At 40.9% G+C, this 27,820-nt stretch overlaps 1 protein-coding gene across 1 annotated transcript in view; it reads right to left on the bottom strand.

Moving 5' to 3' along the window:
* Positions 1–26,901, bottom strand: part of LOC306736448 (guanine nucleotide-binding protein G(i) subunit alpha-2-like) — a 49,458-nt gene extending 22,557 nt beyond the window's left edge. Inside the window, exon 1 of the mRNA XM_079218087.1 lies at positions 26,229–26,901. Coding sequence (XP_079074213.1) covers positions 26,229–26,346 — 118 coding nt within the window. The 5' untranslated portion in view covers positions 26,347–26,901. The remainder of the gene's footprint in view (positions 1–26,228) is intronic.
* Between the last annotated feature and the right edge of the window lie 919 nt (positions 26,902–27,820).

Here is a 27,820-nt window from a genome sequence, read left to right as displayed (position 1 = left end):
TTCCCGAACGTCCGGGTGGATTTGGATTTGTTTTTTAAATTTTTTTTTCTTCTATTATACAGGCAGAATATGTTCCTGTGCATATCTCCCCTGCCCCTTGACTTTTATTGTTAATTGTATACCGTTTTGTCGTGGTGCAATGACTCAAATGTGCTTACCGTTGGAAACCATTGAGAAATATGAAATACCTCAAAGTAATCCGGAACCACAAACTCAACCCATCACATGTGTGCCAACAGATTAAATGTGGAGGCCCTTCTAATGTTGCACCCCCTCTGAAAACAGCTGCGCAACAGCTCTGACAAATATTTTTCATAGCTGGCATATTTCAGGCTCCTTGGCCCCCAACAATCATTCAGTTTCCCAAGGCCACCCCAAGAACAACAGACCTACATTCACAGTATATAAAGAAGATCCACTTGTGGACCTGTATCTGGCAGCCTGGTGACAGCACTTCCATTTTCCATAAATTAGATTATATGGCTACGATTTTGACAAACTAAGACACAAAACTATGGCACATGTTATTAAGGCAGATCAGTGGACCACAGCGATGTCTTGCCTCATACTGCAGTTTGGTGTCACCCAGAAAGCCACTCCCCACTCACACTACACGCACAGGAGGAGCCACTTCACACTGTCATTAGTTGAGCCTCAGTCTCACTTCCAGAAGCAAAACAAAGCCTGGAGCTTAGCGTCTCTCTCTCGCGTAAGCAGGCCACAGTCACAACAGCTGCAGCCTCCCAATGATGAGGCTGAACCATGGGAAGGAGTGCTAGTATACTATGCAGTTGATGAAAACACTTCATAACAAGGACTTGTTATCTGATACTTCAAATGGGCAAATTATAGGAGGAAACAGTGTGTAGTCATCAACTGGCAAAGATGAAGGCAAACAGTAAGAAGGTCCCGTAAGGAGGTCACTAGAGGCATCTGCTGCATCATTGGATATGGGCCACTGGATATGTACTGCTGATGCATTATGTATGCATCCATTACCAGCCCTCCTTCTGCACTAACCTTTGTACTCAGACACACATTCACATGTACAGGCACACGGACAGAAGGATGGAGGAAAAGGGTTCAATGATTTATGGATTGATGCATTCAAATACAAGCAATGAGATGGCGGCCATGGTATCAACATTTAGACAAAAACACACTCGGAAACCAAAGCCAGACAGTGAGGCTTCTTGAATACACTCCTAATTCTTTAACATATTCAAGGTGAAAACCTGGATGTAAATCAGAGTCAATCTGCAATTAGTTGATTAAATTGATTAGGCTAAATGAAAGACAAAATTCATCTTAAGCTATTTTGGATCATTAAATATTTATTTAATGCACCACTTTGAAAGAGCCATCCATTTGACATTTCAGTTTGGGCAGTAAACCTTTTGAAAATGATCTTAAACCTGCAGTATATGCAAGTTATCACATCTAACTAGAATGTTTAGGTGCATGCACCTTTGTACAGACATGGCGGTACATTAAGTCACCAGCCTCCCAGTCTTGTCTGGGATAATTACTCCGGACTGAAAGGCCATCGATCAAAGAGCAGACGAGGCCACCAAGGCTGGCTGAGACGACTGGCCTTCTCACAGCTCTAAAACTCAGAGGCTACCATGGCCTTGAAGCCTGCAGACATGAAAGGGCCGACCAGACCAATGCGTCTGACATGGCCAAAGCAAAAAATCCTCGCTCAGCATTTCAACTCATGTTGAAATGAGACCCAATTTGAACTTTCAGAAAACACCTGTTCTCTTTAAAGATGAACTTTGAAGCTAAATACAGCAATTTAACAAATATTAAAACGTTTTAGCATTTAAGGAGAGATGTTGCGCACGTACGGTTTTACTGAAAGGAAGTGAAAGTTTTTAGAATTTAACTTATGCATAATGAAAACCGAGGACACGCTGGAGGGATTATATCTCCCGGCTGGCCTTGGAACGCCTCGGGGTCCCCCAGAATGAGCTAGAAAGTGTTGCGGGTGAGAGGGAAGCCTGGGTCGGCCTGCTGAACCTGCTGCCACCGCGACCCGACCCCGGATAAGCGGCTGATAATGGATGGATGGATAATGAAAACCAAATAGTCACAGGTCTGTGTTAAATATTAGACTCACTGCATTTTTTGTATTTTTTGTTAAAGTAGGCTATGTGTGTTGTGTACATTTCGTTACATTTTGTAGTGAGATATGAGAGTTTGAGAAAATGATTGTAACCGCTGTTTAGAAAGAGAAATGCTTCAAGATGTGTTAAACTAAGAAACTGCAGTGCTGCATGATGCTAATAATATCTAGATACCAGTTATACTAATTATATACATGAAACGATGAATGGCGTAAGAATCAACAAATCTGGAGCGTGCAAGAAATTGTAGTGGAAGAAAATATGTGCCATAAGAGGCCGCATTTAATCCCGGGAAATAGACAGGAAGTTTATTCCAATTCTGTGTTGCTAAAGCAACCTAAAAAAAGCACAGGAAATGAAAAGAGGAGGGGTGAAAACAGAGGTTTCTCAAAGGTTCCTCATTTTCCATTTGAAATAATTCAAGTCGATTTGTCACTTCATGAAGGCAGTAAGGACGTTAATAGTCTCACATTTCACACAGATCTCATGTAAAATTTGTTGGACAAAAGTAAAGCTATGAGTAGCTGGTGAACAAATACTCTTCAATTCTGATTCTTATACAGTGTGTCTTTTATAAATCATGATGGGAATTGACTAGAGACGCAACGATACCGATACTGAAATTGGTCTGATACGGACACAAATATATGTATATTTAATAAATAAATATATCTTAATAAAGAACAATTATGTTTATTTGCTTAAATATATGCATGTATCTTCTACTTTCTAACCTGATGTTGCATTACACATAAAACAATGATCCCGGTCACTTGGCATGTAGCTAAATTGAACACTGATCAGATTGGTACTCGGTATCGGCTGATACTTAAAGCTCAGGTGTCACTATTGATATTGGGACTGTAAACATAACTGAAAGATCTAGGTGATGAGTGATGTCACTACTATAATAACTGTTATCAGCCCATGATGCATCTAAAAAGCTCTCTCTGTACTGTTGTCAACCAAAGATGATGAGACTCAATCAAGTGCTAACATTATAGATAGTAGATCCAACTTGTTCTTCAGCAGCACACAGGGATTCCTGTGCTCTTTCTTGGCAGCTATTTGTTATTATAGTTATTATCATCATCATAACAAAAACTCTAGGGGTGTAGCCCTGAGCCTGGACCTCCTTAGAGACAAATGTAACTTAATTTTTCACATTTGTATGACTGACCAACAATTGATCGTCAAGTCCCGCCTCTCAAACGCAGACTGGCGAATCATACTTTAGCATTGACCAGCTCCTTCCAAGGTCATGTGATTGTGTCCTTCTGTAATCGTGATACTGGTTGGAAGGAGATATACGCTTCTAAAACCTGTGGAGTTACCATTAGCAGAGTACGTTACCTCATAATGAACTCCTTTTAACACTTCTATGCTGCGTAGTTATTTCTTAATTTCCTTGTCTTCTGTCTCGATCACCAGGTAATGTGGTGGTTCACTTTTCCACTGCGTTTAGGCTTCTTTTTTTACCTGTTTTCAAAAGCTGAATCAGTGGGACATCCTGGATATACCCTTCAAACACATATTGTAGACCCTTCTGTCTGCTTCTCTCTGACATATTTACTGAGGGATTCCAGCTTGGCGGAGTAGCAGGGGGGGCGAGGCTTAGCAAAGGGTCAGTTACCTGTGTTCTCAACACACATTGTGCTGTGACTGTGAACCTGTTTTCTCTACATCTACTATTCTGATCATGGTGTTTATCACTACTCCTGCGCTAGCTTCTTTAAACTTTGACTCTTTACAGACTCATGAATTCTCTCCATTCTTTGGCTGCTGTAGCTGACCTTTTCAGGATGTTACTGCCCCTCTGCTACCTCATGGTTCACGAAAGTCATGCATTACTGTGCCATAATAAGAAAAAGAATAATTCGGTCAGTGCTTTTTCTCAAAATGTGTGTTCCATCCATACTGGTATTCCTTTACTTGCATGACACATCATGCACGTACTGTGGTTTTGTACTTTAAGCAATAACCCTAATTACATCAGCAGAGTAAATGCTATTATGTACCAATCCACACTTCACTGAACCACTTGTGCTATACTGTTCACATGAGGAGAGAAATGCAGGAGAAGGATTGAAAGGGGTGGAAAAATAAAAGAGTAAGCCGTTGTTTACCTCTCGGGTGCAGCACAAAGTGGCCCAAGTTTTAGAAAGTATACAGTGTGCCAACACGGATAACAAGTACACACATTTTGATTGGTCTCAAAATTACAGACTTCTGAAGCTCAGCACATAATTATGTTGCTCAAATTGCCTCTTAGATTCAGGACAGGTCACTTGTGTTAATGTTTAATGTAATTTGTTTATAGTGGCCTTATGGTGTATAACTGACAGAAGCTGCAGTTCAGAATGAAGCACAGCCACATACAGAGGGTTAGACAGTTTTATACTTTTGACATTTAAACAACAGCTATGTAACCCAGAGAGAGTAAGCAAATGTCATAAAAATTCCATCAACTACTGTGACAATTAATATACAATACATTCAAATCCTTCCATAAGGACTACTTACTACCACTGCTTCCTTCTGGAAACCTAAGTATTATTATCTTCAAATCAAAGTCCTTTTAGGAGTTGACACTGGTGAGTGTGTCACTTGTCTAGCAAAAAGTAAGAGATGATTCTACAAAAACAATATTGTGTACTAAAGGATTAACCATGGTATGCTTCAGTTATCTCTGCGTACCACTGCTGTGTGTGTGATTGTAATGCCTGTGTGTGACTGCGTGAGCACTTCCTAGGAATACGGAGCACTGCTACTCTCACAGAGAGCTCTTTGTGTGCGCACGTTGCCCCTGAACTGGCATGTCTACCAAAGCCTCATTGCAGCTTTGTTTGGCTTGCTTTCCTTTTGTTTATTCCACTTCCTTTCAGGTTCCTCTCTCTGCAGCTGACCAGAGTGACGGCCCCACATCTCGAAAGAGGGAGCAAAAGAGACTCAGTGAGAGAAAGTGGGAGATAGACAGACACCAAACAAACAGACGAGTGCTCTGTAAAGTGAAACAAAAGCTCTCCTAACAATACTTCTATTGTTGTCTTATTTATCTGACAGTTTGTTTAGTTCCAAACAAACTTTATAGAATCATAACAGATACGAATGATGGCCAAAACTATGCAAATAAGACCCAAGTCACGCAGACCACGTCAATAAACATGCTCATGTTTAGTATCACAGCATTCAGGAAATCCTCATCTTTGCAAAAAAAACAAACATGTTTTCTTTTATTTCCTATGCACAAGAGGAGCCCAAACGCACAGTTGAAAGTTGCGATAACCTCTGCAAGTAGGGTCTTGTAGCATTTCGATAGCGAAAGTTATAGGATACACCCGACTTTACGAGTGGATGCACTAGTGGATGTTATCATGGAGCTAGCGGCTTCAGAAAAGGCAAGGACTTTTACCTCAAACCTATTTTTTGTCATAATTTTTTCTGATGTTTCATTATGGTGTGTCTGTGCCTAAAACTGACTTTGCTGATCATAATGACGCCTGTTTTTAATATTGTACACTGTTAGCATCTGGCTCAGCGTTGTGTGTGCACCGACAGTAATGTATTGAAGCCAGGAGACCGAGCTATCCATGCCGTGCCCTGGAAACGTTGATTTGCTCCGGTTTTGTTTGACTGCATTTCATTAGTAACAGTTGGTAATACGTTAGGCTTGTCAATACCCTCGTCTAGAGGAGACTTCTGGCTTTCTAACGATGTTTTGCATTATGCAAATAGAGCTTTCCTGGGGTATACAGTCATGCTTAACTAAGCCACCTGCAGACACGCTCGCGCGCTATTACGCACGGCCAGTCTGCTACTTACTGATACCACACATTTAAAATGTACAACTGTTCAATTGATTTTTAGTATTACCACAAACATATACCAATGTGTATAACTGTGTAATAACCACTAATAACAATGCAAAATAAAACTCCACTAAAAAATGGAGTAGATGCTTCAAATGTCCTTTTTGGAGCTCCATCTGGATCTTTTCATGAAAAAAACTGTAGAATGGTCATAGTTTATCCTATCTTCTTCAAATTTGAGGCAGGTGTTCACTGATAGTGTAGTTACAGCCCTATACTGTAATTTACCTGTACAGATACAGCCATAGGCAGTTATTTATACTGAAAGATACTTTTTTTATTTAAGGCGGATACAGATCTTACATTTCCACTGACTTCAAAGGCCCACTGCTCTATTTCTGTATGACTTACAGGTTTTCTGACACTTTCATAAGCAACTTTAGGGGGTGTTCTTTCCGGGCAGGACCTCATTGATGCATATAGTCAGTGATTCAGAAGCTAAAGCCATTTTAATTTGGGTACGTCATTTTTGGCTTTAAAATAGGGGAGGGGTGGACAAGGTTAGAAACAGACATGCAGCAAACAGTCACCTTCATTGCCATCAGTGGCATCCTCCCAGCCGGTTATAGTGCCACAACAGACTTGTTTGCTTTCAAAACACACTCTGCTCCAGTGATAATCGCCATAGTAACCAGAGTGCTGAAACCCTAAGCTATCTGGACCCTTCCACACGTTAACAATTAACGTTGACTGAAGCCAACATGCACAAGACATCAAACATGATGTCAGAGATGATCAGACAAAGCAGATTAATTCATTAACTCTGTTACACTGAGTGCAAAGCCTCAGAGTTGAATCTCAACCACGAAAACATTCCCATGACAACGCAGCCTGGCGAGAGGGCCATGGCTCCATCCGGGAGATGGCACAAAGACAAGGTGGCGATAAGGAATGAGTGCTTTTTTTTATACCTGTATTTATCCAGGGTACATTCGCTGTGCATGAACGCCCGTTTGCAGGAACGCCCTGCTCTACACTCACACTGGAAGCAGACCAGTACAACCACAGTCTGCTAAAGGCCCGTGCAGAACCAGTGGAAAACGTAAGGTTCAGATGTGTTGCTCAACGGAACCAACGCAGTGGTAAACACCATAGAACAGTTGTTTCACAATTACTTTTATGTATTGATTTACCTTTACAATTTCACTGTCCTTTGTCGTTCAAGAGGACAAAAACTATGGTGGCTCACTGCTGAAGGGGAAGTTGGCGTCAAAGGAAAAAAACTGAAATTGAAAAAGACATCTTTTCAACGCCCCTCCTCTTTCTAACACCGTCTACAGGAAGTCAGGGCAAACTGCAGTTGCCATTGAGGTCAAGCCGAGGTACGGAGACATGGTGCAGCAGAGGTTAAAGTGTCCATATGCCATTAAATCTCCCAGTAAACAGTCCTCATTCAAGTTTTATTATGCACAAAAATCCCACAATTAAAAAGGAATGTGGGAACCTTCACGCTCTGTGAAATGCTGCACTAACTTCCTGTCTATGAGAGGACCGTCAGAACAGTGTAAGAGACAATTCAGATTGAAGAGAGACATCAAAAGTACTGCAGGAATTTGGGAGTAAACGTTTTCCGGTTTGTCAAGAACACCTCATTCTACTAAAAAGCAAAATTTCTCAAGAGATTATTTTTTTTCTAGTTGCAACAGGCTGTTTCACCAGCAAGTTTGCACATTTCTTTCCCAGAGCTGTCAATTTTTCTGTCATTGTTTTTTAATTTTGAGAAGAACTCATTTGTTTCCTTCACCATTTACTTCAATACCACTAGTGGGATGTCCTTGATTTTGTCAGTTGTAGATTCCACTTTTGGTTTGTTGCCAAGGAACTTTCTACTGATGCAAACTGAATCATTGTCACACAAAAATGAACAGGAGAATGAGGTATAAATCAAACTTACAATTTCAAAATTCAACTTGTGGTGGGCAATGAATGCATGTCTAGAAAAGATTGGGGGTGTATACTTTGTGTATGACGGATGCGGTGACATAAGGTGTAATCATGAATCTGATTTTATGAAAAATCTAATTAAATATATTAAGTCATCATACTGGACTAAGAGTAAGTACTTTTGGTACCACCAGCAGAAGGATCAAACGTTTGATATAATAATACTGGCTGCTGTTATGTCACTATACTCCTATGGCTTGAGAAGCTGATTGAGGGGAGTTGTCTCCCCTTTCTGAGCAGCATGTTGTAGATTATGGTAATAGATATTTGGTAAATCTGCATTTTTAGACGGAAAGGATTCCCGAATGCTGCATTATTGTTTTCTACAGAGTGCTTTCTTCTTTCCGAGATGATTTTCAGCATGCGTGTTGAAAATAAACACAACACTCAAGTGAGATGGAGCTTTGATGCAAGAAACAGAGATGATGTGAAAACTGTTGGTGAATTTCTTTCTTTGCCGTCCAAATATCCCATAGTCATAAATAAAAAAGTCAGTCACATACGTTATATGGATCTTGTTTTCAGTCCGACAATGAAGCAAAAAGGTCAAATGTGGGAGCAGAAAAAGCAGAGTTTCGAGGTTCTCTCTCTCTCTCTCTCTCTCTCTCTCTCTCTCTCTCTCTCTCTCTCTCTCTAGTCATCCAATTCTTTGTCCCTTTAATTTTCTCTCTTTTCATGTAAAAGGTTATGGTTTGATCCTCGCGTTCCTATCCTTCCTCATACTGCATTACTTATACGATCAGCTCTGTCACACAGTAACCTTCTGCGGCAAAAGCAACATGAACACAGGTGTTTCCAGGTATAGGGATCAGGAGCCAATGTTTTTACTTTGCAATTTAAGAATCTGCTGAGCTCTGAGGAGGAAGAAATGACTACAGTGTCTGTTTCACCCTATAGTGTCATTGCTGACAGTAATACAACACTGAAAAGTAGTCTAATTAGTGTAAAGTTAGAAATGAGAGGGAAGAGTGAGGCATGAATGGATTGTTTATTTTGGCTTTTGGGAGCAGCAGCTCAAACTCATAGTTCTTCTGTGGTCTGACCCTGCTCACTTCCTGCCTCACAGGAAACACGCTGCGTCGCCCCGGCCCTGCCTTTCCTGTTCCCTCTGCCTGTATTCATACACTCTCACCGTTTGTCTCAGTTGATGGCCGTTTCTTTCTATCTTGAAGGTAACACCATTAAGTCATTCAGGTAACCATGATGTGAACATGACGCTACACTGGATCATTTTATCCTGCAGAGTATATAATATCTGCAAAATTAACTTTATAACTAAACTTAAAAAATAAAAAAAAGAATAACATTGAAAATGAAGACTTTACAGCTCATGAAATGCGCTGATTCTGCTTCCCAGATTGCAAACCCAAACTACGTCGTTTTTGATTCTCCTGAACCACAATATGAGACTAGCTCAGCCAATGGAAACACAGAGAGTAGAAAACATCAGGACTACACGTGTGTCTGGGTTGAGATGGGCAGTAATTTAGACATTGTGAACAAAACGGCCCTTGTGTAAAGAGGAGAACAGCTGTATTTAGGGTCTCTTTAGACCAGAGAAAGCAGGGAGGCCTTCCCCCACACTGCTGCAGCCCAGAATCCTCCACTGTCTCAAAGCCTCATTTCAACATAGTCTTTAATCAAACTTGAGCACAGAGTGCAGATAATTTTTCTCCTCAGGCATTAGCCTATAGAAATTGCAATAGAAAGGGGATCCACTTTAACAGATTATGCGAGGATGTGTGACTAAGAAAACTGAGCCATGCGGAACCACATTGTCTTGAATCTTATTTGATATTTCTTTGCATGTTGTCATAGAGAGTTGCAGTGTTTTTTTCTCAGGCAAAAAAGAGAAGAAAGCAGAACAACAGGAAATCAACCATGCTGCAACTGGAAGCTTTTGTGGGCAGGTTTGAGTCAATGCATCACTTTCTGCATTTGGTTCTGTCTGCTTTTAAGGGCAGACTCAGAGAAGAGTGATCAATAAGGAGATACTAAGAAATGCTCTAAGCCGCGGTCTGTACACAGCATGTTCGACTAAAAATTAAAGAAACTATTAACAGTACTTACTGTTGTATTTACTGTTGAACACGCTCAGCTTCCAGCCTTCAACCAAACTCAAATCAATATCACAACAAACACCATAGACTATTTCAGATATGCAGCCTATAGTATTAACTCCTGGCTTTGCAGGCACTCAAATTAAAGTGGCATGCAGGCATAACAAGCTGTGCTCCTGCCCTGATTTCAAACTCCTCAGTACAGCTGTCAGCTCTCTTCAATGTAGCTGGCACAGCTCAGCTAAAGACTGACAGCAAAACATGCAGCACAGCAATTTAACACTCCAGCACTTTGTTATCACATCTGCTCTCCCCTCAAGCGCCTTCCTTCACACTCAGGTCCATAATTCCTTTCATAGCTTTTCATATTCAGATGGAAGACACCTACATTTGTGACTTCCCTTCTCTTTTTCGGGAAAAAATCTTTGAGTGTGTTTTTTGTGTGTGTTCAAAACACTGCAGCCCATTTGTCTTTTCCTTCTACATTTACATAAAGGGATCCTCTGTCTCCCGAGGCTGCCAAGAATAAGGATTCAGGTCTTAGTCAGCACACGACTGGGGAAAGCTGAGCCACTGCAGAGACAACCGCCATCTCTCACACACAATCGCACAACACTGACTGACAGCTCTGCAAACTCTACCAGCTTGTTGTAATCTCACAATAAAACAAACAACACATCAATGAAGATATTTTCATAAGGTGCTGCCCACTATAATCTACTGTAGCTTGTGTTTGTATCATACATCGCTACCAATTAAAAGGAAAATTAGCAAGACAGTACAGTACCACGATAATGTAACCCTTTACAAAACAATCTGAGGTCCTGACTAGAACTGAGCGATAATTCAGTATGTTAATGAATTGTCTTTCAATGGAATCATATCGTTATGAAATATTAAATTGACATATCATGATTCCTATTCGCATCATCTATCTTGATAATGACATGCCCATCCTAACCATGCCTATCCTCAATTTTCTCAGAAAATCTGAATTGATAAGAATTCTGCTTACGGGAATACCCCCAGTGTAATTAAAACAAACTACTGTCTTAATCGGATTACTCTGTATTAGTGTGCATGCATGGAAACAGTCAGTTTTTCTCTATAATTTCCCTTGAAACTGTTAATTAAATAAGAACATTCCATTTGGCATGTATTCACACACATGAGTATACAAACCATGATGTTATTTCATATAGACTATTTACTTACTGAATTACCAGAAAACATGCTATATCATGAGTGACATATATTGTTATCGGGATATGAACTATATATCGTGATAGAAGACTTTGGCCATATTACCGTGTCAATGTCAACATTGTTAAGATAACTGGCACGGTGTCAGGCGGCTGTCAATGCACATACCGCTTCAGAAACCTTCGGACTGACTGTGGTGCACTTTATTGCTGTGCCCATTTTAACACATATCTATTGACTTGCTTCTGATAAACATATCAGCAGCTTGTCTAGTCTTTCACATATTTTGTATTGCTTCCTCTTTGGTGATTGTACAAATGCAGAGTTTTCCAATTCAAACATCTTATAACCACACGCATATTGAACACAGAAAGGAAATGGAACCCTTTTTCCAACAAGTCTGCATTTAAATCTATACCTGACTGTTTCTGAGTCACAGTGTTGTGCATGGCTGTACTCCAGTTGAGCTCCAGCCATGTCTGATCATTCTTGGTTTAACAGAAATAGTTAACAGTGACCCCGACCCCACCCTCTCTCTGTTCTCCTACTCAGTATTCCCTGGCTAAAAAGAGCCTCAGTGTGGGAGCGCACCAAACTGAGGCCCCACAGAAAACCACATAATTACAAATCACAATAAAGCCCTTAGTGATGTGTCCCTGCCAGAGGCTCAGCTGCACCCTGCTCTGCTCCAACTCCAGGCTTTTGCTTATAGCTACACAGCCCCCCTTCCTTTCACTACTTTCTTTCAGTTTGCTAACCCATGCTCTCCTTCCCTACCTCTCTCTTCTCTCTTTCTCTGGTCCCTGCTGTAAATCGTACCCCCCCTTTACAGGACGGCAGTGCAATCTGGTTGATTAGATTATTCGTGGAGTTCCTTTCAAAGCTCTGAAGGCCTGTGAGGAACAACTAGCTGGTGTGTATACCGACATCTTCAACCTGTCACTATCCCAGGCTGTAGTCCCCCGTATTTTCAAATCCTCCATCATCATACCAGTCCCCAAAAGACCAGACACACCCACCCTAAATGACTTAAGGCCAGTGGCACTCACACGAGTTGCCATTAAGTGCTTGGAAAAACTAGTCCTCAGACACATCAACCACACGGTCCCGGACACCGTCGACCCCCTCCAGTTTGCCTACCGCTCCAATCGACAGTGGACGACGCGGTAGCAATAGCTCTACACCACACTCAGCAACACCTGGAAAGCAGCAGAATGTACACCAGGATGCTTTTCCTGGACTACAGTTCTGCCTTCAATACTATCCGCCCGGGCAAATTGATCGAGACAAATAAATAATACTGGACTTCAGAAAGAATCCTCCCCCTCTGCAGCTTCTTATCATCAAAGGGACTGAGGTGGAGAGGGCCGACAGCTACAGATTCCTGGGACTGCAGATTACATCTGACCTGAGCTGGACTCTTAACACCACAGCCACAGTGAAAAAAGCCCAGCAAAGGCTTTATTTCATCAGGCTGCTCAGGAAAGCTGGTCTGAACCATCACCCTTTCACCCAGGCCTACAGAGGACTGATAGAGAGCATCCTCACTGCAGGCATCACTGTCTGATATGGTAACACCACACAGGCAGAGAGGAAGGCTCGAAAAACTGCGGAGAGGATCACAGGGACAACACTTCCTTCCATGGACTCTATGTATGTGCAGCGCTGTCGGAAAAGCACAGAGGGAATCATCAGAGACTCACTCCACCCAGCTCACTCTCTGCTCAGACACAAACACTGCACGTACAACCTGAGACACAGCAGAGCGGACAGCATCATCACCCACAGAACACATTTTTACAACAGCGTCTTTCCTGCCACAGTCAGACTGATGGCAAAACAAAACTGTGAATAGGAACAGCACTCAGACTAGCCTATTTATTTATTACTGTAATTTAACATTTCTTAAAAACTGTATCCAATACATACGACCACCTTTTGTACATATACCGCCGTATTTATAGTGTTTTCATATTTAATATTTTTTCTCTTTCTTGTTATAGTGTTTTTTTGTTTTTTTTTCCAAAACTGTTGACTCAGAGAGCCCTGCACAAAAATTTCTAATGTGTCTGGACTGTTACAGACCGTAGCTCTGTACTAATACAGAGCTACGCTCCCACTCTGAACTAAACTAATCGCTATGCCTTCTTCAAGTGTAAGGGGCAAATATCTCGAGTGAGTTAAACGGAAATTATGGTTACATTATTCCTTCCGGTCATGAGTTGTTTGTGAAACTGTTGCATATTTGGTGTTGGACTCAACTGAATGTGATCGCATCTAACTTTGCCCTCAGTTGAGTCTCCAGAGCTTCAGTGGAAACACTATCAAATATGTAACTGTGGTACTAGGGCTGGGCAATTGAACGAATATATATAGCTATCAACAAGTGGCTGAGTACATCAACGATTGTTTTTTTCTTGGCCAATTTAAGTCTTTTTTTTTCTATTTTAATGGTCTGCCTCCAAAGAACGGGTGAGAGTCAGTGCTTAGCTGGTGGGGTCGACCTGCGCAAATATATTGGCAATCGGTTGCTGTTGTGTGGACAGTTGAAAAGTTTTAACATATCACCCAACCCAATTAGCTAGCAACCAGCAAGAAAAAATACTGCCATGTGTCTGGAATCAATTTACTTGACAAAAAAAAACTTAATAAGAACTCATTCTGAAGTATCATCTCTTTCATAGATTCACATTATTCTTTTCAACATGTCAGCAGTATTTGAGGGTTGTAGGTAAGGAGCCAAGTCATATCAATTATTTACTGTTGGGTAGTTTTAACTCGTATTGCTTTTTTTATTGTATGTCTTGTATAATCTACAAACTAGCTACATTCATCAGACACATGTAACTAAAATGTAGTAACAAGTACAATAGTTTCCTAAGAAATGTAGTGGAAGGCTAAACAATTGTTTTAGGTACAATACTTAATTGAACGGACTCGGCTAATTTCCACCTCTGGCAGGACGAGAGCTTCAGTCCAGCTAAGGAGCCACTAAATGAAGACAAAACACAAACCTTCCCATCAAACTCACAGAAGTGAACTCTTTATGCTTTCTCTTTCTCCTCTTGTCACTGACCCATATCATTATCTAGTAGTATATTACTACAAACCTCATCCCAAAGGTTCAAAGGTCAAACATGGAAATAAAGGGTCATAAAAAAAGGATTGGGTAGCATGCGATTATGATTTTTATGAACATACGCTTCAGGGCATATCTAGCTTCAGAGTTATCTCAATTCGCCCTGACTCGTCAGCCAATGTGATTGTTTATGTTTGAAGCCAGGAGAAGTGTGGTACATAAATAACTTTTCTGTTACATATTTTCTCTCTCTTGCACCTTTATCTGCAACATCGGCACAAGCATCATTTCAACCAAAATGAACTCCCCTGTGTGTGAGAAGGAATTCTTAATAATGTGGATGAGACCATCTTATGCTCTACTTATTAGTTTTCCTAACCTCCGGCTCTCTCACATTCAAAAACTGCACTAGGAGTGGATGGCACACAGCTCCTAGCGCCATTGGCACAGTTGTTGCAATTGAGTTATTTAAGTGGAAAGTGCGAGACTGGAGTAACATCCAGAGTCGGCTTCAAAATGGAATAGAAGGAATGATGTAAAAGTGAGGATTGAGGAATAGTTAATCATTATAAAAAGGGCTTTACAGCCCAAAGCCTAATAATATTTACATTATATAATTCTTGCTTGCTGCATGTTCATATATCATAAGTGAGAGAATAAAACCTGGTTTCTACTGGCATTTTAACACATGTTAACATATTGGTGAGAACCTTTTACCAAAACCAGCCCATTTGAAAGTAACCAATAAAAAAAAAAGATTCCTGAGAATTTAGTGATTAGTTTGCAGCTGAAGATTTAATATAACAAAAAAAAACTGGCCAGTCAAGGCCGGAGGATGAAGTTATTTCCCTATCAGTGCAATAAGCTTCTTTTCTTCCCATATAAGCACACATACAAACAAATCCAGTATATGTTCACACTACAGGCATGCGCACACCTGTACACTACTGGGACCATAAAACAACTGTAATGTGTGCTGTTCTGGTCTCATGAGACGCACGCACAGCAGTAGCAGTTCCCAGGTTGCCAACAAGTCTGATTAAAGCCTTCCTGGAGGACGTTATCCCTCGAGCCAAGTCAGCATTTTCTCCCCATTCCCTTGAAGATGAAAACTCAGGTAATAAAACCTAAATGCCTTTCCTAAACCTCCACCCAATCTCACTTCGGCCAAAATTAGCCATTAATAGCTGTTGTTTGTGTGTGGGTGTGTTAGTTTATATTATATGGTGGACAGAAATGCTGTTGACAATATTTCTATGACACCAAAAATCATTGTGATTGTGATGACATTAGTTTTTTACTTATTTTAATACACTGTATGTTACTTGTTATGTTATTGTAAAACACAGCAGAATGCCCACTGCTTATTTTACTCTTGGTTTCTTACTGAATTTTGTATAAACAACCATTTTGAGACCACCTGCTTTAAATACAACTGTTCTCTTTGTATATTGTTTCCACACACAGAGTCTCTGTGGGGAGGAGACACAGCAGCATGCTTCGACATACAAAACTAATAAATCACCTTTTCATCACAAAAGGGACCGAGAAACCAGCCTACTGATAACATTTCCCTGAAACATTTTTTTTAACTGGTTGAGGGAATGTCAGCATGTCTTCCACATGCCGAACTGTAAACCACACGAAAGCCCTCGATAACACCCACTAACAATTTACAAGTGGCACAACCCAGCCTGTGTTGCCAAGGACATCTTTTTAAAGTTGTAGAGCTTGGGATGGGGTCTCACACACATTTCTTCATTATGTTCTGCTGCTTTAAGAGTTGTTATTTTTATAAGGTGGAAAACAAAACATTTTATGGCTCTGCTACATTCTTTCCAAGAATCTCTCTTAGCTTGAGGGGCGTGTTCAGGCAAATAACAATGGAGACTGAGTATTATGTCTCAAAGATGAGTTATAACTGTCCCAAAGTATCACAGCTCGCACAGCAGACACAACATGCGACTGGCCCATTTTTGTTTCAGACTTGTTTTCGGGCTTCCTTGTTGTATGACAAACAGTGAGGACCAGAACCAGAGAACTGACACAGGATGGGTGTGCTGGTTTCCTCAACCAGCTGAACAAAAGGCTCACATCTACTTCTCTCCTACATGCAGCCAGTTGAAAGAGGAAGTGACAGATTGGGGAGGGTGACAGGCAGTTGAAACAGGAAATTACATCAATTCCATCTGCAACACGAACATGTTCAAAAATGGTAAGAGAGCATTGGAGAGATTTTAACATGACAGCAAAAGAAAAAAAAAAGGTGCATTCAGTGATGATCCAATACTATTCTTTTTTTATATGGGACATTGACGCCGCTTACTTTAGTATAAAATACAACTAAATTAAATTATTAGATTGTTCTTTTAATTTTCAGAAATATGAGGACATCCAATGATGACAATGAGCTAAAAGAAATGGTTATGGTCTCAATTTCTCTTATTTGATAATCGTGAAATGGCTTGTGTCCACAGAGGATCATAATGTGTAGAAAAAAAGAAAGTTCTGATTGGTTTTGGAAGGTGAACAAAGTGTTATTGATACAAAGTAATTTATCACAAAGAAATACATTTCCTTCAAAACCCAGGTCTAATTTTTGGGCTCAAATCAATTTCACAGCATCGACGTGAGTCTTCTGGTGGCATTAATATTGGTGAGGTTATTCAGCTCTAATGTAACTGGAGAAATAAGAAAAATACACTCAGAGAGCATGCCAGCCTCCAGAGTGCTAAGACTGCATTCAGACCAAATCAAATCAAAAACGCTACTCCCATTCATTTCGATGTGGTGAGGGTGTTTGGGCTGCGGCGATTAGGACAGCAGGGGATGCTGGGGAAAATACCTGAAACAGAATCACCTTTATTGATTATAAAAGGCTATAATATGACTGTAGTAATCCAGCATATTTATGACCGGTACTGTGAAGCAACCCCCAACCACACGGGCATTTCAACTGTCTGGTTTCATCTCAGATGTCAAATACATGTCAACCGTTAACCTCGTTTAGGTTTGGCTTCATTGAGATTTAAATAGAAAATATGTAACTGTTGTTTTGAATATACGGATGTTAATGAGGTTTCAAGAAGTCATAGTGACCCCAATATCAAAGTGGCTTTAAGTTTAGTTTACATATGATTGAAAAGATAATGGAAGTAAATGAATCTGTTTTTTAATCATGAATTATTACAAATAGGCAATGTGTTAAAAATGCAGATACACTAAAAAAAGAAATCATGTATTGCCAGATTTTTATGCATCAAGATGAATCGATAATCGTTTTATAATCCCATCGTTGCCCTCTGAATTGGAATAGAATCGCGAGATTCCCCCTCCAAGGCTTCGTAGAACTTGAGTTTGCTGTTGGAATATTGATTCTGACCACCGAACATGTAACAACCGGACATTTTGATGCTGTTAACGGTTTTAATTCAATGTTTAAAGCCAACTTTTTGCTGACCAGCCTGGACGTTGCCAACATGCGCATGCATATGTTTGACGTCGGCTGTAAAGGGGTCTGTTTGTCCGGAGCTGAGGACAAACACTACTGCAAAACATTGAGCTCTCGATTACAGTAACACAGCGCAGCTGTCACAACATTATCACCCTGAGCCGCCCGGGGGAGAAAAAAAAACACACATACCCTCACCCAGTGTGACATTTAAACTATTCCCATCTATCCCCATCTATCCCCATCTATCCCCTTCACATGGGGCGCCTGCTGCTCAAGTTATGTTAGGCATCTCGCTTGATGCACTTTCTTCACTGATAAACCAACAGAAGCCAGAAGCAGCTGAAAGCAGCAGAGTGTGGCAGATCAAGTGAGGTCCCGAGTGAACCTAGAAACTTTACACAAGTGTAGGGCACACTGATGGAAGATGTTACAAGCAGTTCCCCACTGCTTCCTGTGCCTCTGGGAGAGTGACACATCCCCTTTCCTCTGATTTCTGCTTTCTGACAGAATCACTACATCACCATTTCTCATCTCTGCAGCGACATACTGTCACTCGGTACAAAACACAGACCAATTGACATTTTTCAAGATAAAATCTCTCTCCGTCTCGTCAGCTAGAAACTGCCTGCTTTTGTTTCCCCACATTCTGCACTTTTTTTGTTCGCCCTTCCAAGTTTTCTCGACCACCTAGAACATAATTGAACAGCAGCTATACAAAAGAAGAGATGAAGGGACCGAGAGGATCAAACCATGGATGCACTGAGACGACTGGAATTTACTTATATATTTAGAAGAAAAAAAAAATCGATATCCAATACCATTTTCAATACCCCACTGAAAAAAATACACACCTTAGGGAGCACAAACATTCTAGAAAAAAGATAGCGGAGTGTTTGTCTAGTCCCTGTCGGAGAGAAGAGAGAACAGAGGACTAGATATGCATCCATCATTTTTTTACAACACTTCTGGGAACTACTGTGAAGTTCAGCAGTGATATTTTTGGTTAAATTAAGCCTCCCAGCTGATCATACAGACATGCGCAATCTTCCACTTGGTTACATTTGATCTGTGGCCTTCCCTCTGCTTCCATCCTTACTTATTATGTCATGAGCCTTTCTACTAGGATTACGTCTGCAATTAAATTCCTCCTCTCTTTCTTCTTTTTATCTCCACCTCAGCCCCCACAGCAGTACTGCCCGCTTCTCCAAGATTGCTTGAGTAAAATGTACCACAGAGTCACAGCCGCCATTGAAAACTGAGAGCTATTTTCTTTTTTTGACATTTGGTTGTTTAAGTGGATTTTATCTGGTTTCAACATAAATACATGCACAAAGCTGAGAGTGCAGGCCGGCACAAAGGGAAAGCCCAGGAGCACCGGCCTTTCCAGAAAAAATGACAGGATAACCCGATGAGGATAGAGGGGAAGTGACGTGAGCTCATTTTCTATAATGGCCAGAAGGAGGAAATGGGTTGTGGAAGGGGAGAGAGGGGATAATGGTTTTCTGTATGTGTGTTTAATGAAATGTTCAGACAAAGAAAGCCCCCAGCCCCAGTCCCCAAGGGCACTTGGAAATGTAAGCAAAATAACTTAAGGGAACTTTGACATTTCTGGTGACGCTATGGGGGGGTCATGAACTTGAGGAGTGAAGTGTGTTTGTTCAGGATCCTAGCAAAATAAGCAGCACTACAGGGAACACCACTATATGGACTTTACAGAATAATGGCGATCAAGTTTGGTTTAAAACTGAAAAATATAAGGTTTTTCTGGCCCTGGGGCACAATGTGGAAGTAAGCCAGAATACTCACTGATGTGCATCAGCAGGTCAGTTAATCCAAAATAGAAAAAAAGACATCTTCTCTTGCCCCTAGTGGTATCTAGTCATGCAGATAAATTGGGATTTATTCACCCAGGTTTTCAGACCTCAACTACTGACATTCCTGCAACCACCCCGATACAATGCAGGTGAATACAACGTTGTTTGTGGTACTCACAAGCAGCTTATCAGCAGCATGTTATCTAACCACAAACGATGTCCTTGTTACCCGGGATGACTCCAGATAACCACAGTCAATATATATATATATTTTTTTTTCTTTAGAACTTTTTGATCTTTGGTAAAAAAAAAAGCTCCTACTGAAAGAGGTGTGTGCCAATTGTCCAAAATAACCACAATTATAATATACATATATTCTGGCAAAACCAAATTTCTAATGTTTGAATACTTTGAGCAGCAAAAAGGAAATGCCATTCACATTCAGTGTACTGGGCTGGCTAGAAGCTAAGCCAAATATATGAGGCTGCATACCCTTATGATTGACTGGGAATTTTTTTTTCTGTAATTTGGGTGAACAGACTTTAAAAAAAAAGACATCAAGTGAACTCATTTGTACATTCTGTATCTGAGCCCATATCCTTCTGGCTCTCACTAAGAGCTTTGCATTTTGCAACAGTTCCGGTGTCTGTGCAGGGCTGTCTGCTGGCCTCCATGCTGCAGTATCTACTTCCCTCCTTCTACAGACATTATCGACGATAAAGGGCGTGCACAGAGAATTGGGCTTGTGATCTGGTCCGATGTCAATCATCTTCACACCCTGTGGGGACCAGAACCAAAGCGAATCCTCAGGGCTGCAGTCAAAAAAGGTAGATTACTATCTATGCACCTCGGGATGCACACGCAACACAGGACACAAATTGCCTTTCCTCAATAAATAATGTAGGTATAAAGCAGCAAAGATGCGTTGCCGTGTGGAGGTAAGATTTTACGTATGGGTGGAGGATTTTTTTAAGCTATCAGTATTTCCACAGCAGAGAGGATAGTGCAGCATGTCCCTGTGGACTTACACTGAGACACACAGTCTGCAAGAGCAGGCTTTATCTTCGGAGCTCTCTCTGTAATTGCAGGATATTCTGCCTCTTCACATACACACTCTGCTGCCCAGTGCGTCATATAGCTAATTGGGCAGCACTGTGGTGCAGACTGTTGAGTAAACACGGTCAAGTCACCCAAAAAACATAGGGCAGCTGTTCATTTTATAAACCTTTTCAGAATTCGCACATTTTTGCCAATTGTGTTTTTTGTAAATATCAGTTACAATGTAGCCGCTATGTAGCTAATGTGAAGATGAGATTTCTTGGGGTAGCAAAAAAAAGTGTGCTCCGCTGCCAGAGCAGGCATTCAGACATAGAGCTGTTTATACCTGAGGACATGTCAGTCTGACTCGGTTTCTCCAGGGAAACCCAGGTCTCTATAATCAGACTACAGTAATTACACCCACTAAAACTCAGACACTGACTTTAATAAGAGGGAGGAACTCAGTGTCTATGCAGCACAGACCACATGGGCTGACCAGCAGTAGAACATATCACCTTGTGCTGTCATCAAACATGACAATATACTGTCAATAGGTGACTATTTGGGCTACAATGTGCTGCCTGCTTGATTATTTTCAGAGAAATACTGCAACTTCATTTAAAACGTTTTACTCATGTTGTGTTTTACTTCTTCAGTTTTTCTGATCACATTCCCTTAACCTGGAGAGGTGTAAAGAGGAAATGGAGAAGGAGTTGGGCCCAACAGGAGCAGCTTTCCAGAATTCTGCAGACCAGTCAAACACCTCTAATCACCAACTGGCAAAGAGATAATAACAGGATTCGATCAGAGGGGTCCTGAGCTGCCTGCCTCTCTAACTATACTACCAGGCTTCCCAGCTCAACTATTCTTGGCTTGATAGCTTTCACAAATGGGAGCAGTGACTGGGCTAGTCGATAGAGGCCTTCTCTCTCTGATCAATACTGAGTCTGCAGCACTAAGCTTTGAGAAAGTTACATAACAAAGTGTTCCAGAGAGATGAAGGTAACCGTTTGTTCTACTGGAAGCCACAGGAGGAAACTGCCTTTGAAGACGTGCAACAGTGGTTACAGCCTAATAAAATTAGATGAGCTAAAATGTCACCTTAGGCCCAGGGTGCCTGGCCGTGGCCTTTTATTGCAACAAGGAAAATAAAATACAATAATGCACAATACATTAATTCAAAAGATGAATTGTCAAGGGGACAAACTGTTCTCGTAATCTTGATGACGTGGTGTTGTGAACTACATTACCGTCTAAGCCTTTTAAAAAAACAGTACTGAAGAGATATCCTTCAATTATTTTCATAGTAGAAGTTCCACTGATGGGTACTGTGGTCAACCTTGGCCCAGGTGATGTGATACTGTCTGCATGACGAGATAAACACGAAAGGAAAATGTATTTGTGGTACGAATGGAGGGGGCGCTAATTTCACAAAACGTAGTTAGAGCCGTCAGATTTATCAATCTGGGATAAAATGTTGAAAATCGATGAGAAATTTTCCAAAAAAATTGTTGCAACTCCTAAAATTAAGTATTGTTAGTGCTGCACTGCAATGTTGCTGCGATCAGCAATAGATAAAGCAATATAGAACATAACTTTCACGTTGACACAATGTAACACTACTGTGTAGATGTGTGTACGGTTCTATTTAGGGCTAGGCATTTGATAATGTTAACACTGCTGATACTTCCTATATTTAATATTTATCCTAAAGATGTGCATTATTTTGATAGGAATCATGCAACATTAATTGTAAAGGTAGTGTGTATATGTGTTAAATAATGCCGTAAGAGATAGAAACGCAGGATAAAAGCCAGGCAGTTCTTACTATTAGACACCTTGTGCTGCTGTTGTGATCAGCATACGTATACGCTCATATATGTTTATTACTGGCATCATGGTACCATTATGCTACAATTGCATTAGCTAACTCCTAGTAATATCCACTATTCAAGTATATCTAACCAAGTTTTTCATTGGAGCGATCATTGGGAGTCCATTTACCTGCTTCCTTACGAAGGCTTTGGCAAATTATGCAGATTAATGAGCAAGCCTCCCTCACGCACACTGCAGAGACCCGAGCAAAACAGAGGAAGTGAAAACGACTGGTTTCATATCATGTGCTCTTCCTTTCTTCAGTGGTTAAAACAATTCAATGTTGGTTCATAATAAAGACCAGTGTCTGTAGGTAGATACAGTCAAGGTAACTGTGTCAGAGTTACAGCAGCTTCTCTCTGCATCCCCTCTCCACACAAAGATAATATATTCTTAGCCGGAAAACATTAACAGTACATTTCTCATTCCGTGGCATGAGGAATGAAATGTGGCTACCGCCTTCATTTTAGGCTAACCATTTGATGCTTTGATCACGAATAATACCAGCTGCAGGCTAAACAGTAAGTCAGCCTTACATTGTCACATGTGGCAGTCGTATTGCAGTGACCATGAAGGGCTATGTAATGGAATCCAAGCCAATTCAACACAGAAGCAACGACCAAGTCATGAACCAAGTCTATAAGGTGTACTGCAGTGAATGCCTCGTATATCAATCATGTCAGAACAACACCTCCACTGTCCCAAATGGAAATAAATAACAGTGCTGCCACACTGGTTGTTTCTAAGACTTAAAATAGAGCCAGTTATCTGTCTTCTAAGAACATGATCAGCATCTTTTTCACCGCAGCCTTATAAAACTGTCTATATTTTCTTTCATTTATCACCTCTACAATGTTGATAGGGAGTATTCCATGACACACTGCATGCTTCTTTTAATGTGCACACACATAGAAGATGTTTTTAGTAAAATGGCTTTCTGTTTATTTTAGAGGTAGATGTGGCCTTTGTGCCCACTAGCAGCATGCATGCATTCAGTATGCAAGCATGACCTATCAGGCCTCTGAGCCTATGTGTTGATGCATGATTTAAAGAGAAGTTTCTGTGCGTGTGCGTGTGTGTTAAATCATGCAGCGATCTTTCCTACAACTAGGCTGCTGTTCAGTTTAAGCGGAGCATGTTGCCAATAGGAGATTCTCATTTGTGCTGAGCTGAAGAAAAAAAAAAAAGGTTGGTAAGCCAAAGAATAGAGAAAATCAACTAAAGTCAGAGGAGAATTTGTTATTGTGGACGTGGAAGAGATTAAATGTCAATCAAAGACCAGAATCAGCAGAGAAGCCTGTGAATGAGTGTTTCCTGTTAATGAAAGCGCAAGCCTTAACGGTATGAAGTCCTCTATGCTACATTAACTAATGGCTTTCTCTGGGGACATCTAACAAGACACAACAATCTAATACGGCCTTCTTTTAGGTAAAGCATTTGAGAAAAGTAGTTTCAAATTATGGAAATCATAATTGCAATATCAAATGTGAACTTTTGTGGCTAGACTTTCTCTGCTTGTTAAAGGATGGTAGTGATTCAGAGTTTATTCAAATAGAGATCCATCATTTCAGTAGAAACAGGCATCCTTCAACCTCAACACCTCGTCTCAAGAGTCTCTTGAGTTTGCTTTAGGAGGGACATGGAATTACAAGTTACAAGTTAGGCTTTATTGGACAGAGACCAGACGGTTTACTGGTGTGGCCACATAGGAAGCAGGCAGATTTTCTCAGCTGTTCCAACAGATACCATGGCAGCAGATGGGAGAGCTGAAAAGCATACCTGGAGGCGTGATGTAACACCTCTGGAAGGATGTCACACCTCTGTCACACATACTGCTAGAAATATCAGGATTTCAGCTAAAACTACAATTTATCATTCAATGGACTGAATCTTCCAAGAAACAATAATGCCCTGAAACCCGCTCTTTGACTTCACTCCACTGAATCTAGTTCAGTCATGAAGGAATTAAACTGCATTTATTCATGACACAGCTAGGATTTAGATTTCACTTTTCAGAGACCAGAAAATCCTCCACAAGAAATTGCAGTTGTATATCCTGATGCAGCCTTTGCATTTTTTTTTAAATGCACAAGAAAAAAGTCTTACTTGCATGACGTGAATCTTTACGCACACATTTACAAACCCTCGGTTCAGATTCAGACCTCTCTCATAATTCCTCTCCACCCTCACACACTGCGCCGGATGGTAATTACTGATATGAGACCTGCTGTACAGAGCAGAGTATGTAATTAGCCTTCTAACCAAGGCACAACTTAACAACCAGCCGTCCCTTCAAAGACCCAGGAGAGAAAAACACATTATGTGTTCCCTACCACTTTAAGCAAAATTTCCTGTTTTCTGTCAGGAAAGAGGATGACAAATCAATTATGTTACAAAATGCATGTGTTAACTAAAAATAACCAAACTACTTCAGATGTATACATCGCTATAGCAAGGAGAGTATGTTTAAAAGTGGGGTAGAAATAATAATTATATTTCAAGTATATTTCTCTGCTCAGAGGATCAATATTAGTTTGAACCTGAGCATATGTTCAGCGAGGGGTTTTCAATAAAATCACAGTCTATTTGAACAAAATGACTCACTCAAAATTGATTTGATTCCCTTGGAGCAGTAATTACAGTAACTTCCACAGTGTGAATCAATGGCTGTGAGATCATATGTAGGATGTTAATGATTTCTTTCAATAAATACAACGTATTAGTTTATAAGCAGCAGCCAATAAGACTTGCTACTCTCTTTCTGCATGCCGAAGCTGCATATCAAGTATAATGTTGTATATCTTAGTGGATCCTCGCTCTATAAAAAAAGCAGGCAGTAGAAAATGGTATAGGACCATCGAAAATGGATAAGCATGTAGGACGTTAAACAAGATGTCAATATGGCTTCAATATTAAAGGACTTTGCAGACACAAGCAATATGTCCAGTAGCTCCGTGTGGCATTCAGAAAGCTAAAGAGACATTTAAAAGCCTGGGGAAGTGTCTGTCTCTCTTTGCTACCAAGTATTACTTCTCAATCAGTTGTTTTGTGTTCATGCACATGTGAGCTGGAGCCAGTGCTGGGAACCATCAGGGCTGTTCACCCTCTGTCCAAACAGCAGTCCACTCATTATCAAGCAGACCCTGTCATGTCTGACCCCTCAGTTCAATCCTGGTGGGAGGAAACCACTGCAAATGTAAGACTGCCTATTTTTAAAACGCCCTGTCGAAAGAAATCAGACCCTTCTGCTCGGATCTCTCACTCAACATCCAGGGTTTTAGCAATTAACGCCATCATTTGCTGGATGTCAAACCTGACCAAACATATGGGTTTCTCTCAAAGCAGAGCCTAGGATGAAGGCAGAGGGCACCAAGACATGCTACTTTTAACATCTGAACTTGGAGCAGTGGAATGTCAAGTGCACATGACTGCACTCACACAAATGGCATTTTCCTGCCACGTTTGTCTGTTAAGGAGGTGATTGAACACTTAGCCCAAACAACTCAAAGAGTTCTGGTGGAACTGGAAGAACACTTCAATAGGAGGCAGTCTGTGAATGAATGCCACATTTTAAGGGCCAAATAAATGTTATAATAAATATAATTTCTTAACAATGTACTTACTCTTGGACTTTTTGCCTGATATGCCCCTGTGTCATATTTGTACAAAGTGTCAAGTGTTTCATGCGGTTGCACAATTCGTCTGGAAGCATGAATGTGATACTTTTGCAAAGGCTTTCTGCGTGTCGTGCCAGACTACTCACCCAGCAGCAGCAGTTTCACTTCCCTCGCCGCCTTCTCTCCATCTTCTCTCAGGTTTTTATCAATCATTTTAGACCTCTCGGCCGCGGCTTTATCCTCCTGACTAACTGTGCAACCCATGGTTCCTAGAGCACGCTTCAGGACTGCTGCTTAGTGGGGAAATATCACCAGGGAAAATATATATATATTGAACGGCTGGGACCGGAAAAAAATAACGTTTTGAAAAAACAAGGGTTGAAGTTGAGTAAGGCGACTTCCCTTTTTGAAGAGTGGCGACAAACGTGACTGAGTCCGTTCACTTGCGAGAGGGGACGTGAGTCATACGTTTCGTCCTGCGATGTGAACTTGGATTTCTCAGGTATAAAATCCCCCAAACACTCGTTGGTTATTCAGTCAGTTGTCCAGCATTTAGTGATCTCGAACGAGAATGTGGAAGTTGTCCTGCGCCCGAAAAACAAATCTTGTAGCAACTTTTGGGGACTTTTAGCGCATCCGGTAGTTCCTCCAGCAGACCATCGGAGCAGATTAAAACACACGAAAAACGAGCCACGAAGTTCAGCAACAAAAAGTATTCCAGCTGTTGAAAAGCGAGCACACGGATTCCTGCTGCCAGTGAGGCTACCAGACACACACTAGCCGCTTTTCAGAGGATATTTATCTTTGTTGCTTTAAATATCTTCTCTTATATTTTTTTGTTTAATCCCTATTGCTGTTACGCATTCTTTCCCCGCGTTGAGATTTATCACGTTTGAAGCCACACCCGGAGCCGCCGTGAAGTTCCCCTCCGCCCGACACAAACAGCGAGACAGCGCCGTCACGGTCACCTCCCAGCTCAACAGCAGCAGGGACAGCCCACACTAGAAGGAAGACACGCCCACTCCGAGTGCTTTGTGGGAAATGTAGTCAAATGTGGAGCGCTGTTTCATTCTACAGCTGCCTTGCAGTTTCATGTGAATTATACTGCCTCAAGTGGATACATCAGGGGCTTATGTGATTCCACCGTTGATAAGCAGAGAGATTATACGTGTTTTTGTTTTATTTTTTCTAATAGCTTATATTTCTGGGTTTAAGATAGCACCGTTATTGGGGACTTTGTCACCCCCAGTACAATTTCCTACCGGTCACTCCCCTGCACAGCCCTTCATACTTCATACTTCATACCTCATATTGAAGTACACGTCACTTTAACATTACACTTTGACATACACTTACATTACACTTGTTTGTAGTACTGTTATCCGTTTGTCTGTGCATTTTATTTTATATTCTATTGTAAATTGAATATGTTTCTATTGCACTGTGTTGATTGTTGTTGATTGTCTAATGTATGCACCACCATCCAAGACAAATTCCTCCTATGTGTAACATACCTGGCAAATAAATGGTTCTGATTCTGATTAAGTATTTTCAATACTGTATATAAGTATTTTCCATACTTAATATTTGTATGTCTCCTATGTAACTTTGCTTGCTGCTGCCACAAACAAATGTCCCCCTGGGGATGAAAAAAGTATATATATACACACACACACACACACACAACACCAAACACTATGTTGTATAAATATATGTACCTGTGGATTTCCCCCCATTG

This window comes from Taurulus bubalis, assembly GCF_910589615.1.
Source record: "Taurulus bubalis genome assembly, chromosome: 5".
Taxonomy (NCBI): Eukaryota; Metazoa; Chordata; class Actinopteri; order Perciformes; family Cottidae; genus Taurulus; species Taurulus bubalis.
The sequence above is the reverse complement of the archived record's forward strand: the minus strand, read 5'-3'. Positions and strand labels throughout refer to the sequence as shown.